Source organism: Heterodontus francisci, chromosome 3 (assembly GCF_036365525.1).
Source record: "Heterodontus francisci isolate sHetFra1 chromosome 3, sHetFra1.hap1, whole genome shotgun sequence".
Lineage (NCBI taxonomy): Eukaryota > Metazoa > Chordata > Chondrichthyes > Heterodontiformes > Heterodontidae > Heterodontus > Heterodontus francisci.
The window spans coordinates 205,229,683-205,245,720 of record NC_090373.1 but is presented as its reverse complement, the minus strand read 5'-3'; the positions used below and the strand labels follow the sequence as shown (position 1 = coordinate 205,245,720).

Sequence of the window (16,038 nt, the reverse complement as noted above, 5' to 3'; positions counted from 1 at the left end):
AGGCAAGCATGCCATATGCCTTCTTCACCACCCTGTCTACCTGTGTTGCCACTTTCAGGGAACTATGTACTTGCACCCCAAGGTCTCTCTGCTCAACAACACTCCGCAGGGCCCTGCCATTCACTGTATATGTCCTGCCCTGGTTTAACTTCCCAAAATGCATCACTTCACACTTGTCTGCATTAAATTCCATTTGCTACTCCCTTGCCCACTTTCCCAGTTGATCTATATCCTGTTGTAACCTTATACAACCTTCTTCACTGTCCACTATACCACCAATTTTGGTGTCATCTGCAAACTTAATAATCATGCCCCTTACATTCACATCTAAGTCATTAATATATATGACAAACAACAGAGGGCCCAGCACCGATCCCTGCGGCACACCACTGGTCACCGGCCTCCAATCTGAAAAACAACCCTCCACTACCACCCTCTGCCTCCTATCACCAAGCCAATTTTGTATCCAATTTACTAGCTCACCCTGGATCCCATGTGTTCAAACTTTCTGGACCAGCCTACCATGCGGGACCTTGTCAAAGGCCTTGCTAAAGTCCATGTAGACAACGTCCATCGCCCTGCCCTCGTTAATCCTCTTGGTCACCTCCTCGAAAAACTCAAATTCGTGAGACATGATTTCCCACGCACAAAGCCATGCTGACTATCCCTAATCAGACCATGCCTTTCCAGATGCATATAAATCCTATCTCTCAGAATCCCTTCTGATAACTTTCCCACCACTGATGTAAGGCTCACCGGCCTGTAGTTCCCTGGCTGATCCCTGCTGCCCTTCTTAAACAAAGGCACAATATTAGCTATCCTCCAGCCTTCCGGTACCTCACCCGTGGCAAACGATGATACAAAAATCTCTGCCAGGGCCCCAGCTATCTCCTCCCTTGCTTCCCATTGCATCCTAGGATACACCTGGTCACCTTCATGTGCTTCAATACCTCCAACACCTCCTCCTTTGTAATGTTGATATGCTCCAGGATATCGCTGTTCCCTCCCTTGAAGTCACTAGCTTCCATGACCTTCTCCATGGTAAATACAGATGAGAAATATTAATTTAAGACCTCGCCCACTTCCCGTGGCTCCACACAGATTGCCACACTGATCCTCAAGAGGACCTACTCTCTCCATAGCTACTCTTTTACTCTTAATATACTTACAGAATCTTTTAGGATTCTCCTTTATCTTATCTGCCAGGGAAATCTCATGGCCCCTTTTCGCCCTCCTAATTTCCTTCTTAAGTGTAGTCCTACATCCCTTATACTCCTTGAGGGACTCGCTCGATCCCAACTACCTATACCTGACATATGCCTCCTTCTTTTTCCTGACCAGACCCTCAATATCCCTCGTAAACCAAGGTTCCCTAAACTTGCCAGCCTTGCCCTTCCATCTAACAAGAACATGCCGGCACTGGACTCTTCCCATTTCACTTTTATAAGCCTCCCACTTGCCAGACGTCCCTTTACCTGTAAACAGCTTCTCCCATTCAACTTTTGAGCGATCCTGTCTGATGCCATCGAAATTAGCCTTCCCCAAATTTAGGACTTCAACCTGAGGACCCGTCCTATCCTTTTCCATAACAATCTTGAAGCTAATAAGATTTATTATGGTCACTGGTCCCAAAGTGCTCCCCCACTGACACATCAACCACCTGCCCATCCTCATTTTCTAAGAGGAGGTCGAGTGTAGCCTCTTCTCCAGTAGGGCCATTCACATACTGCTTCAGAAAACTATCCTGGACACTTAAATTCTTCCCCATCTGATCTCTTAGCACTAAGGCAGTGCCAGTCAATATTAGGGAAGTTAAAATCACCTACTATTACAACTCTAGAATTCCCACACCTATCTGTGATTTCCCTACATCTATGCTTCTCCAATTCCCTCTGACTATTGGGGGGGCCAATAGTATATTTCCATCAAAGTGATTACCCTTTTCTTATTTCTAAGTTCTACCCATATGGCCTCGCTGGACATTCCCCTCGGGATATCCTCTCTCAGTACTGCCGTGATGTTCTCCCTAATCAATAGTGCAACTCCCCCTCCTCTCTTACCTCCACCTCTGTCACACAGGAAGGATCGGTACCCCAGAACATTGAGCTGCCAGTCCTGCCCATCCCTTAACCACGTTTCTGTAATAGCTATAATATCACAATCCCATGCTCTGAGTTTATCTGCCTTACCCGTAAGGCTTCTGGCATTAAAGTAAATGCAGTTAAGCCTACCAGACCTTCCACACTCCCTGTCCTGCCCCTGCCCGGCCTGCCTACTGGACTTGCTTGCTTTAACATCTACATTTGCCTCAACTATCTCATCTGAGAGACTACTACTTTGGGTCCCACCCCCCTGCAAGACTAGTTTAAACCCTCCTGAGTAATACTAGCAAACCTCCCCGCAAGGATATTGGTCACCCTCCAGTTTAGATGCAACCCGTCCTTCTTGTACAGGTCACCTCTGCACCAGAAGAGATCCCAATGATCCAAGTAGCTGAAGCCCTCCCGCCGACACCAGTTCTTTAGCCTAATTTGCCTAATCCTCCTGTTCCTACCCTCACTAGCACGTGGCACAGGAGATTCTTCGAAGGACACTGCGTCCCACTGTTCACACCCCATAATTCTGCACCATCTGAGGTTCCTCTAAGGACACTGTGTTCCAATGAGTATCCCATAATTCTGCAACATCTGTGATTCCCCTAAGGCACTGTGTCCCAATGATAGTATCCCATAATACTGCACCATCTGAGATAACTAAGGACGCTGTGTCCCAATGATAGTATCCCATAATACTGCACCATCTGAGATAACTAAGGACGCTGTGTCCCAATGATAGTATCCCATAATACTGCACCATCTGAGATAACTAAGGACGCTGTGTCCCAATGATAGTAGCCCATAATTCTGCAACCCCTGAGATTCCCCTAAGTACACAGGACCCCAATGATAGTATCCCATAATTCTGCAACATCTGTGATTCCCCGAATGACACTATGTCCCAATGATAGTATCCCATAATTAGAACATAGAACATAGAACATTACAGCGCAGTACAGGCCCTTCGGCCCTTGATGTTGCGCCGACCTGTGAAACCATCTGACCTACACTATTCCATTTTCATCCATATGTCTATCCAATGACCACTTAAATGCCCTTAAAGTTGGCGAGTCTACCACTGTTGCAGGCAGGGCGTTCCACGCCCCTACTACTCTCTGAGTAAAGAAACTACCTTTGACATCTGTCCTATATCTATCACCCCTCAACTTAAAGCTATGTCCCCTCGTGTTTGCCATCACCATCCGTGGAAAAAGACTCTCACTATCCACCCTATCTAACCCTCTGATTATCTTATATGTCTCTATTAAGTCACCTCTCCTCCTCCTTCTCTCTAACGAAAACAACCTCAAGTCCCTCAGCCTTTCCTCGTAAGACCTTCCCTCCATACCAGGCAACATCCTAGTAAATCTCCTCTGCACCCTTTCCAAAGCTTCCACATCCTTCCTATAATGCGGTGACCAGAACTGCACGCAATACTCCAGGTGCGGTCTCACCAGAGTTTTGTACAGCTGCATCATGACCTCGTGGCTCCGAAACTCGATCCCCCTACTAATAAAAGCTAACACACCATATGCCTTCTTAACAGCCCTATTAACCTGGCGGGCAGCCATAAAGACAGGGCTAAATTGTGGCGAGTCGAAGAGACTTAGTAGTTGGCAGGAAAAAAGACAGAGGCGCAAGGGGAGAGCCAACTGTGCAACAGCCCCAACAAACAAATTTCTCTGCAGCACCTGTGGAAGAGCCTGTCACTCCAGAATTGGCCTTTATAGCCACTCCAGGCGCTGCTTCACAAACCACTGACCACCTCCAGGCGCGTATCCATTGTCTCTCGAGATAAGGAGGCCCAAAAGAAAAAAAAAAAGAACCTGGGTAGCAACTTTCAGGGATTTATGTACCTGAACACCAAGATCTCTCTGTTCATCCACACTACCAAGAATCTTCCCATTAGCCCAGTACTCTGCATTCCTGTTACTCCTTCCAAAGTGAATCACCTCACACTTTTCCGCATTAAACTCCATTTGCCATCTCTCAGCCCAGCTCTGCAGCCTATCTATGTCCCTCTGTACCCTACAACATCCTTCGGCACTATCCACAACCTCACCGACCTTAGTGTCATCCGCAAATTTACTAACCCACCCTTCTACACCCTCATCCAGGTCATTTATAAAAATGACAAACAGCAATGGCCCCAAAACAGATCCTTGCGGTACACCACTAGTAACTAAACTCCAGGATGAACATTTGCCATCAACCACCACCCTCTGTCTTCTTTCAGCTAGCCAATTTCTGATCCAAAGCACTAAATCATCTTCAATCCCATACTTCCGTATATTCTGCAATAGCCTACCGTGGGGAACCTTATCAAACGCCTTACTGTAATCCATATACACCACATCCACGGCTTTACCCTCATCCACCTGTTTGGTCACCTTCTCAAAAAACTCAATAAGGTTTGTGAGGCACGACCTACCCTTCACAAAACCGTGCTGACTATCGCTAATGAACTTATTCTTTTCAAGATGATTATAAATCCTATCTCTTATAACCTTTTCCAACATTTTACCCACAATCGAAGTAAGGCTCACAGGTCTATAATTACCAGGGCTGTCCCTACTCCCCTTCTTGAACAAGGGGACAACATTTGCTATCCTCCAGTCTTCCGGCACTATTCCTGTCGACAATGACGACATAAAGATCAAGGACAAAGGCTCTGCAATCTCCTCCCTGGCTTCCCAGAGAATTCTGCAACATCTGAGATTTGTCTAAGGATACTATCTCCCAATGATAGTATCCCATAATTCTGCAAGATCGGTGATCCGTCTAAGGATGCTGTGTCCCAATGATAGTATCCCATAATTCTGCAACATCTGTGATACACCTAAAGACACAGTATTCCAATGATAGTATCACATAAATCTGCAACATCAGAGACCACTCTCAAGCCTCTGTGCCAGAATGATAGTATCCCATCATACTGCACCATCTGAGATACTGTGTCCCAATGCTAGTATCCCATAATTCTGCAACATCTGCGATTCTTCTAAGGACACAGTGTCCCAATGACAGTATCCAATAATTCTGCAATATCGGAGATTTCCCCTAAGGACACTGTGTCCCAATGATAGGATCCCATAATTCTGCAACATCTGTGATTTCTCAAAGGACACAGTGCCCCAATATTAGGATCCCATAATTCTGCACCAACAGATTATTACTCGAAGGACACCGTGTCCCAATGATCGTATCCCATAATTCTACAACATCAGAGATTCCTCTAAGGACACTGTGTCCCAATGATAGTATCTCATAATTCTAAACCATCAGAGATTCCTCTAAGGACACTGTGTCCCAATGATAGTATCTCATAATTCTAAACCATCAGAGATTCCTCTAAGGACACTGTGTCCCAATGACAGTATTCCATAATACTGCAACATCAGAGATTCCTCTAAAGACACTGTGTCCCAATGATGGTATCTCATAATTCTGCAACATCAGAGATTCCTCTAAGGACACTGTGTCCCAATGATAGTATCTCATAATTCTAAACCATCAGAGATTCCTCTGAGGACACTGTGTCCCAATGATAGTATCTCATAATTCTGCAACATCAGAGATTCCTCTAAGGACACTGTGTCCCAATGATAGTATCTCATAATTCTAAACCATCAGAGATTCCTCTAAGGACACTGTGTCCCAATGATAGTATCTCATAATTCTAAACCATCAGAGATTCCTCTAAGGACACTGTGTCCCAATGATAGTATCTCATAATTCTGCAACATCAGAGATTCCTCTAAAGACACTGTGTCCCAATGACAGTATTCCATAATTCTGCAACATCAGAGATTCCTCTAAAGACACTGTGTCCCAATGATAGTATCTCATAATTCTGCAACATCAGAGATTCCTCTGAGGACACATGTGTCCCAATGATAGTATCTCATAATTCTAAACCATCAGAGATTCCTCTAAGGACACTGTGTCCCAATGATAGTATCTCATAATTCTAAACCATCAGAGATTCCTCTAAGGACACTGTGTCCCAATGACAGTATTCCATAATACTGCAACATCAGAGATTCCTCTAAAGACACTGTGTCCCAATGATGGTATCTCATAATTCTGCAACATCAGAGATTCCTCTAAGGACACTGTGTCCCAATGATAGTATCTCATAATTCTAAACCATCAGAGATTCCTCTGAGGACACTGTGTCCCAATGATAGTATCTCATAATTCTGCAACATCAGAGATTCCTCTAAGGACACTGTGTCCCAATGATAGTATCTCATAATTCTAAACCATCAGAGATTCCTCTAAGGACACTGTGTCCCAATGATAGTATCTCATAATTCTAAACCATCAGAGATTCCTCTAAGGACACTGTGTCCCAATGATAGTATCTCATAATTCTGCAACATCAGAGATTCCTCTAAAGACACTGTGTCCCAATGACAGTATTCCATAATTCTGCAACATCAGAGATTCCTCTAAAGACACTGTGTCCCAATGATAGTATCTCATAATTCTGCAACATCAGAGATTCCTCTGAGGACACATGTGTCCCAATGATAGTATCTCATAATTCTAAACCATCAGAGATTCCTCTGAGGACACTGTGTCCCAATGACAGTATTCCATAATTCTGCAACATCAGAGATTCCTCTAAGGACACTGTGTCCCAATGATAGTATCTCATAATTCTGCAACATCAGAGATTCCTCTAAGGACACTGTGTCCCAATGATAGTATCTCATAATTCTGCAACATCAGAGATTCCTCTGAGGACACTGTGTCCCAATGATAGTATCTCATAATTCTGCAACATCAGAGATTCCTCTAAGGACACTGTGTCCCAATGATAGTATCTCATAATTCTGCAACATCAGAGATTCCTCTAAGGACACTGTGTCCCAATGATAGTATCTCATAATTCTGCAACATCAGAGATTCCTCTAAGGACACTGTGTCCCAATGATAGTATCTCATAATTCTGCAACATCAGAGATTCCTCTAAGGACACTGTGTCCCAATGACAGTATCTCATAATTCTAAACCATCAGAGATTCCTCTGAGGACACTGTGTCCCAATGACAGTATTCCATAATTCTGCAACATCAGAGATTCCTCTAAGGACACTGTGTCCCAATGATAGTATCCCATAATTCTAAACCATCAGAGATTCCTCTAAGGACACTGTGTCCCAATGATAGTATCTCATAATTCTAAACCATCAGAGATTCCTCTGAGGACACTGTGTCCCAATGATAGTATTCCATAATACTGCAACATCAGAGATTCCTCTAAGGACACTGTGTCCCAATGATGGTATCTCATAATTCTGCAACATCAGAGATTCCTCTAAGGACACTGTGTCCCAATGATAGTATCTCATAATTCTGCAACATCAGAGATTCCTCTAAGGACACTGTGTCCCAATGATAGTATCTCATAATTCTGCAACATCAGAGATTCCTCTAAGGACACTGTGTCCCAATGACAGTATCTCATAATTCTAAACCATCAGAGATTCCTCTGAGGACACTGTGTCCCAATGACAGTATTCCATAATTCTGCAACATCAGAGATTCCTCTAAGGACACTGTGTCCCAATGATAGTATCCCATAATTCTAAACCATCAGAGATTCCTCTAAGGACACTGTGTCCCAATGATAGTATCTCATAATTCTAAACCATCAGAGATTCCTCTAAGGACACTGTGTCCCAATGACAGTATCTCATAATTCTGCAACATCAGAGATTCCTCTAAGGACACTGTGTCCCAATGATAGTATCTCATAATTCTGCAACATCAGAGATTCCTCTAAGGACACTGTGTCCCAATGATAGTATCTCATAATTCTAAACCATCAGAGATTCCTCTAAGGACACTGTGTCCCAATGATAGTATCTCATAATTCTAAACCATCAGAGATTCCTCTAAGGACACTGCGTCCCAATGACAGTATCTCATAATTCTGCAACATCAGAGATTCCTCTGAGGACACTGTGTCCCAATGATAGTATCTCATAATTCTGCAACATCAGAGATTCCTCTAAGGACACTGTGTCCCAATGACAGTATCTCATAATTCTGCAACATCAGAGATTCCTCTAAGGACACTGTGTCCCAATGATAGTATCTCATAATTCTAAACCATCAGAGATTCCTCTAAGGACACTGCGTCCCAATGACAGTATCTCATAATTCTGCAACATCAGAGATTCCTCTAAGGACACTGTGTCCCAATGATAGTATCTCATAATTCTAAACCATCAGAGATTCCTCTGAGGACACTGTGTCCCAATGATAGTATCTCATAATTCTAAACCATCAGAGATTCCTCTAAGGACACTGTGTCCCAATGACAGTATCTCATAATTCTGCAACATCAGAGATTCCTCTAAGGACACTGTGTCCCAATGATAGTATCTCATAATTCTGCAACATCAGAGATTCCTCTAAGGACACTGTGTCCCAATGATAGTATCTCATAATTCTGCAACATCAGAGATTCCTCTAAGGACACTGTGTCCCAATGATAGTATCTCATAATTCTGCAACATCAGAGATTCCTCTAAGGACACTGTGTCCCAATGACAGTATCTCATAATTCTGCAACATCAGAGATTCCTCTAAGGACACTGTGTCCCAATGATAGTATCTCATAATTCTAAACCATCAGAGATTCCTCTAAGGACACTGTGTCCCAATGATAGTATCTCATAATTCTGCAACATCAGAGATTCCTCTAAGGACACTGTGTCCCAATGATAGTATCTCATAATTCTAAACCATCAGAGATTCCTCTAAGGACACTGTGTCCCAATGATCGTATCCCATAATTCTGCAACATCAGAGATTCCTCTAAGGACACTGTGTCCCAATGATAGTATCTCATAATTCTGCAACATCAGAGATTCCTCTAAGGACACTGTGTCCCAATGATAGTATCTCATAATTCTAAACCATCAGAGATTCCTCTAAGGACACTGCGTCCCAATGACAGTATCTCATAATTCTGCAACATCAGAGATTCCTCTAAGGACACTGTGTCCCAATGATAGTATCTCATAATTCTAAACCATCAGAGATTCCTCTAAGGACACTGCGTCCCAATGACAGTATCTCATAATTCTGCAACATCAGAGATTCCTCTAAGGACACTGTGTCCCAATGATAGTATCTCATAATTCTGCAACATCAGAGATTCCTCTAAGGACACTGTGTCCCAATGACAGTATCTCATAATTCTAAACCATCAGAGATTCCTCTGAGGACACTGTGTCCCAATGATAGTATCTCATAATTCTGCAACATCAGAGATTCCTCTAAGGACACTGTGTCCCAATGATAGTATCTCATAATTCTGCAACATCAGAGATTCCTCTAAGGACACTGTGTCCCAATGACAGTATCTCATAATTCTAAACCATCAGAGATTCCTCTGAGGACACTGTGTCCCAATGATAGTATCTCATAATTCTAAACCATCAGAGATTCCTCTGAGGACACTGTGTCCCAATGACAGTATCTCATAATTCTGCAACATCAGAGATTCCTCTAAGGACACTGTGTCCCAATGACAGTATCTCATAATTCTAAACCATCAGAGATTCCTCTGAGGACACTGTGTCCCAATGATAGTATCTCATAATTCTAAACCATCAGAGATTCCTCTGAGGACACTGTGTCCCAATGATAGTATCTCATAATTCTGCAACATCAGAGATTCCTCTCAGGACACTGTGTCCCAATGATGGTATCTCATAATTCTGCAACATCAGAGATTCCTCTAAGGACACAGTGTCCCAATGACAGTATCTCATAATTCTAAACCATCAGAGATTCCTCTGAGGACACTGTGTCCCAATGATAGTATCTCATAATTCTAAACCATCAGAGATTCCTCTGAGGACACTGTGTCCCAATGACAGTATCTCATAATTCTGCAACATCAGAGATTCCTCTAAGGACACTGTGTCCCAATGACAGTATCTCATAATTCTAAACCATCAGAGATTCCTCTGAGGACACTGTGTCCCAATGATAGTATCTCATAATTCTAAACCATCAGAGATTCCTCTAAGGACACTGTGTCCCAATGATAGTATCTCATAATTCTGCAACATCAGAGATTCCTCTCAGGACACTGTGTCCCAATGATGGTATCTCATAATTCTGCAACATCAGAGATTCCTCTAAGGACACTGTGTCCCAATGATAGTATCTCATAATTCTAAACCATCAGAGATTCCTCTAAGGACACTGTGTCCCAATGATAGTATCTCATAATTCTAAACCATCAGAGATTCCTCTGAGGACACTGTGTCCCAATGACAGTATTCCATAATTCTAAACCATCAGAGATTCCTCTAAGGACACTGTGTCCCAATGATAGTATCTCATAATTCTAAACCATCAGAGATTCCTCTGAGGACACTGTGTCCCAATGATAGTATCTCATAATTCTAAACCATCAGAGATTCCTCCAAGGACACTGTGTCCCAATGACAGTATCTCATAATTCTAAACCATCAGAGATTCCTCTAAGGACACTGTGTCCCAATGACAGTATTCCATAATTCTGCACCATCAGAGATTCCTCTGAGGACTCTGTGTCCCAATGACAGTATTCCATAATTCTGCTGTATCTCAGTTTAGTCGAATGACGAAACATAATATTTTGTTATTCTGCTCTATTTGAGTTTAGCTATTTCAGCACAGAATGGAGATTGAACTGGTGACCACATCATATGCTGAATTTACCAGCTAAACCTCTGCTTGTGCTGCCCAGGTTGAGTGAAACAAACATTGTGAACATTATTCCCACTGCCTAATGGGGATACTCAGAAGAAATGCCATACATAATACATACCTGACTTTGCTCCATCTGGCGGTAACAGTCCACAGATGAGATTCATTCCTTCATCTCCCAGTATACAGTCTCCGAGATCCAGTGATATTAAGGAGGGGTGCAGGGAAAGGATAGGGTTCAGTACTGCCAATCCAGAATCAGTGAGGGGAGTACCGTGCAGGCTACAGGAAATACATTTGTTATATAACCTTCGGGCACAAGTTAAGTGTCATGGCAAACAACAGAACAAGTAAAACAGAGCATTTCAATGTTTTTTGTATCTGACAATGGGAGAGTACTATTATTGGGAAATAAAAATTGAAAATATCATAACAGGCAGTCAAAATCAGAAAGAAAAACTTAAGGAATTAGGTCAGACTTAGCATTGGAATATATTCAGAAGAACCCCCTTCATAGGAATAGGAAATAGCAAAGTATGAGTGCAAAGGTAAACAACAGGAAACAGTAAAGAGTTTTAATCTGTTAACTTTTTACCATAAGACAACTTGAGATCAAAAGCCTGTCAAGAGATTTGAAATGCTTGAATGACAGTGGAACCTGTTGCATAACGCAAGCAAGTCATCTGGGTCAGGAACTGGAAAAGTGATGTCTGTTTACTTTCTCAATCTGAGAGTTCCTTTGCTTTGCCAACACACTTTGGCACACGTTAAATATTAACATAGCATCTGACTTTGAAACAAGTTTCTATATCTTATTTTTGCTCTGATCCATAATGAAATAACAAAAAAGAAAATTGAAACCACATTTATGCAGTCAGTGTACTTTGCTATTTTATGCTGTACTTTAGCATTGTGATGAAAAACAATGCAAAATAGTACAGAGAAATGAGGAGGTGATTATTTTCAACTGAAATAAAAATATAAGAAATAAAAACAGTAAGTGCTGGAAATACTCTTCAGGTCTGGCAGCATCTGTGGAGAGAGAAGCAGAGTTAACATTTCAAGTCTGTGACCTTTCATCAGGAGTTCTGATGAATATTTCACATAGAATTACACAGAAATTAGAGCATGGAAACAGGTCATTCGGCCCAACTATTCTGTGCTAGAGTTTACCTTGTACATGAGTAGTAGACCATGTGCCTGCCCTACTTCCATATTTCTTTATTTCACTATTAGATTGATCATTCAGGTCTGAAAGGAACACCTTCACTGCCTTGAAAGGTCAGAAGGGGCTCTGTAAAATGCTTGACCTCATATATTCTACATATTGGGCCTGCCGTTTTCTGTATTATTCTGCTATAAAAGAAGGCCCAGAAATGCGCATTTCTGTGGAGGTGTCCCTGGCTGCACTTGAGGCAAAATTGTGTTTAGAAGTTTATCAGAGTGACTGTCACATCAAGGGCAAATCCTTTGATCCAATGTCAATGCTAGTGCTCTTTTTTTCAATTGTTCGTAGGATGTGAGTGCCACTGGAAAGGCCAGCTTTTGTTGCCCATCCCTAATTAACTTTGAGAAGGTGGTGATGATCCACCTCCTCGAACCCATGTGGTGTGGGTTCCACCACAGTGCTGTTAGGAAGGGAATTCTGGGATTTTGATCTAGTGACAGTGAAGGAACGGCGATAAAGTTCCAAGTTAGGATGGTATGGAGGTTGGAACTTGCATGTGGTGGTGTTCCCATGCGTCTGCTGCTCTTGTCCTTCTAGAAGGGAGAGGTCGCGGGTTTCGAAGCTGTGGTCGAAGGAAGCTTGGTGAGCTGCTGCAGTGCATCTCGTAGATGGCACACACTGCTGCCACTGTGCATCGGTGGTAGAGAGAATGAACGTTTAAGATGGTGCATGGGTGTCAATCAAGCTTTTTCCTGGATGGTGTCAAGCACCTTGAGTGTTGTTGGAGCTGCACCCATCCAGGCAAGTGGAGAGTAGTCCATCAAACTCCTGACTTGTGCCTTGTCGATGGTGGACAGGCTTTGGGGAAACAGGAGGTGAGTTACTCACCACAAAATTCCCAGCCTCTGACCTGCTCTTGTAGCCACAGTATTTATATGGCTGGTCCAGGTCAATTTCTGGTCAATGATGACCCCCAGGATGTTCATGGTAGGGGATTCAGTAATGGTAATGCCATTAAACATCAAGGGGAGATGGTTAGCTTCTCTTTTGTTGGAGATGATCATTGTCTGGCACTTGTGTGGTGCAAATGTTACTTGCCACCTATCAGCCCAAGTCCAGGTCTTGCTGCAGGCTGATACAGACTGCTTCAAGATCTGAGGAGTCATAAATGATACTGAACACTGTGCAGTCAGTGAACATCCCCACTCTGACCCTATGATGGACAGAATGTCAATAATGAAGCAGCTGAAGATGGATACGCCTAGGACACTATCCTGAGGAATTCCTGCAGTGATGTTCAGGGACTGAGATGATAGGCTTCCAATCACCACAACCATCTTCCTTTATGCTAGGTATGCCTCCAACCAGCGAAGAGTTTTCCCCCTGATTCCCATTGACTCCAGTTTTACTAGGGCTCCGTGATGCCATACTCGATCAAATGATGCCTTGATGTCAAGGGCAGTCACTCTCACCTCTCCTCTGGAATTCAGCTCTTTTGTCCATGTTTGAACCAAGGCTGTAATGATGTATGGAGCCGCTTGGCCCTGGAGGGTCCCAAACTAAGCGTCAGTGAGCAGGTTGTTTTAGAGTAATTGCCACTTGATTGCACTATCAATGACACCTTCTCTCATTTTGCTGATGATCAAGAGTAGACTGGTGGGACAGCTTTTTACAGATAGGACATACCTGGACAATTTTCCACATTATTGGGTAGATGCCAATGTTGTAGCTGTGCTGGGTGTTCATGATTTATGGCAAACCTGTTGAATCTTCGAAGTAGATCAGTCTTTTTTAAAGATGCAGGTCTGGATTGCTTGTAGTCCTGACTTGTTGAGGTGTTAAGAGATTTCTGGTGGTTAGGATTTCAGGTAGGAGGTGGTGGGTCACTATCAGTTGCTGCTGCACCAAGCTGAAGTGCAGAATTAACAGCAGGGCTTCTTCCTTCTTTTGCCTGGTTTTCTTTCCACAGCCTCACACTGGATTCCTTTTCTGTGATGCTCCTGTGATCTCTCTCTCTCTCTATCTCTCTGTAGAGAGCTAACTTTTAAGGTACAAATCTCTCATTATCTTCTCTTACGAGATGCATGGCCCTCTCCTCTGTTGTGACCACACAATGAACCAGGATGTGGAATCCATGGTCATCCATTAATGTCTGGATGAATATAATCCAGTTACGATGTGGCTAATTCACACCTTCTTTGTTTCAGAAGAGCCCATTCAATTCAGGAATGTCTCCTGATGGTTTCAGGATGGGTGCAATTGATACCTCCTAGCCTGTAATGTATCCTTTTGTCCTTGACAGACAGTAAGGCAATGTTCAACTCTACAGGCCAGGTCATCTGACCTTCTGTGGCCATCTTTGGCAGCATTGCCCACCTTTTCTTAAAAGGTAACGTCAATTTAAAGAGTCCACCTTGAATAAAGTTCATATCCTAAAAGTAGGAATTGTCACAGACATTGGAAGTGTGATGATACAACAATTCTGGAAAGTTATGAAAAAACAGACATTGTCTTTAAAAAATGAACCTTTATTCTAAAAATTGAACAATGGTCCAAAATGACTGTGAAAGAGAAAGGGGATTCAGCTTTTGTTTGTTCAAACAGTCTGACAAAGACAAAGAACAAATTTTCAAAGCCAAAAAGTTGTTAATTTCACACCTATCCTAAAAACATTCCCGAACTGAATGTCTTCTTCTAAAACAAAGGAGGTGCGAAGTAGCCACATCTTGGGCCATTGTGCAATCACCATGGGAATTAAACCAGAGTGTCTCCGAACAGGAAGTGAAAGGTGACACAGTTTTACCTTAAAATAAAGGCAGCCAGAGAGAGAGAAAAACTGATCCAGAAAGTGAAGCGAATTGAAACAGCTAGCATTCCAGCAAGCCAGAAAGCACATGCTCTGCTGAAAAAGTACGGCATCTATATCATACAGCAGAGAGAGCTGGAAGTGACCCACCATCTTCAACAGAACCTTCAATCAAGAGAGAAATCTACACTCATCTCAGGCCTGAAACTATCTACAACTTGATTCTCAAGACAACCCAACAGATTGTGGGCGGCACAGTGGCGCAGTGGTTAGCACTGCAGCCTCACAGCTCCAGCGACCCGGGTTCGATTCTGGGTGCTGCCTGTGCGGAGTATGCAAGTTCTCCCTGTGTCTGCATGGGTTTTCGCCGGGTGCTCCGGTTTCCTTCCACATCCAAAAGACTTGCAGGTGATAGGTAAATTGGCCATTGTAAATTGCCCCTAGTGAAGGTAGGTGATAGGGAATATGGGATTACTGTAGGGTTAGTATAAATAGGTGGTTGTTGGTAGGCACAGACTCGGTGGGCCGAAGGACCTGTTTCAGTGCTGTATCTCTAAATAAATAAAAAGATTTATTGAAACCGTTCATCCCCACTAAAACCTATCTACCTCTTTCCCTCCTCTATTTGGTTCTACGTGTGCGTGTGTGTGTGTGTGTGTGTGTGTGTGCACGAGCAAATGCGTGAGTGAATGAGGTTGCAACAATTTTGGGATAAGGCATATTGATCAATAAACCATTAACTTTCTGCTTTGAAAACCTAAAAGACAACCTGTCACTGTCTGGTTATTTGAAAAATGAAACACCAAGGGGTTAAACTTTGATACAAATAAATTTGTTGCAGTCCGGGAGGAGTTGAACAGTGGCAACCACCCACGTCACACCACAAGGCCATAATAAATTGTAGGCTGGAAAATAGGATCTGAACTGCCAGACAAATGAGATTGGGAAAACGGGAGGTAAATTGACCACCTAAATTGCAGGAAGATAAACAAACATGTTTTGTTGAGGTCTTCTGTGTTTTCTCTCCGGTGCTAGAAACAAATGAGATGGCTGAGCAGTTTTTAGAACAGGGAGAGATATCCCATGAGAAGTTAAACAAAGTAACCGTTGAAAATTTAAAAAGTTTAGCTACACGGTGTGAATCAATTTCAGACAAACAGCAAAGAAAACTGAACAGGTAAAAAGTGTAGCTAACCATTTTAAACTTACCCCTGAACTAGAAGAAAAAGGCCCACAAAACAAGTC

The 16,038-nt window shown here is 42.8% G+C and overlaps 1 protein-coding gene across 1 annotated transcript in view; it reads right to left on the bottom strand.

Moving 5' to 3' along the window:
• lrrc73 (leucine rich repeat containing 73) overlaps nt 1-16,038 on the bottom strand; it is a 550,518-nt gene that overhangs the window by 386,776 nt on the left and 147,704 nt on the right. Inside the window, exon 2 of the mRNA XM_068028166.1 lies at nt 10,941-11,101. Within this exon, the coding sequence (XP_067884267.1) occupies nt 10,941-11,101 (161 nt within the window). The remainder of the gene's footprint in view (nt 1-10,940; nt 11,102-16,038) is intronic.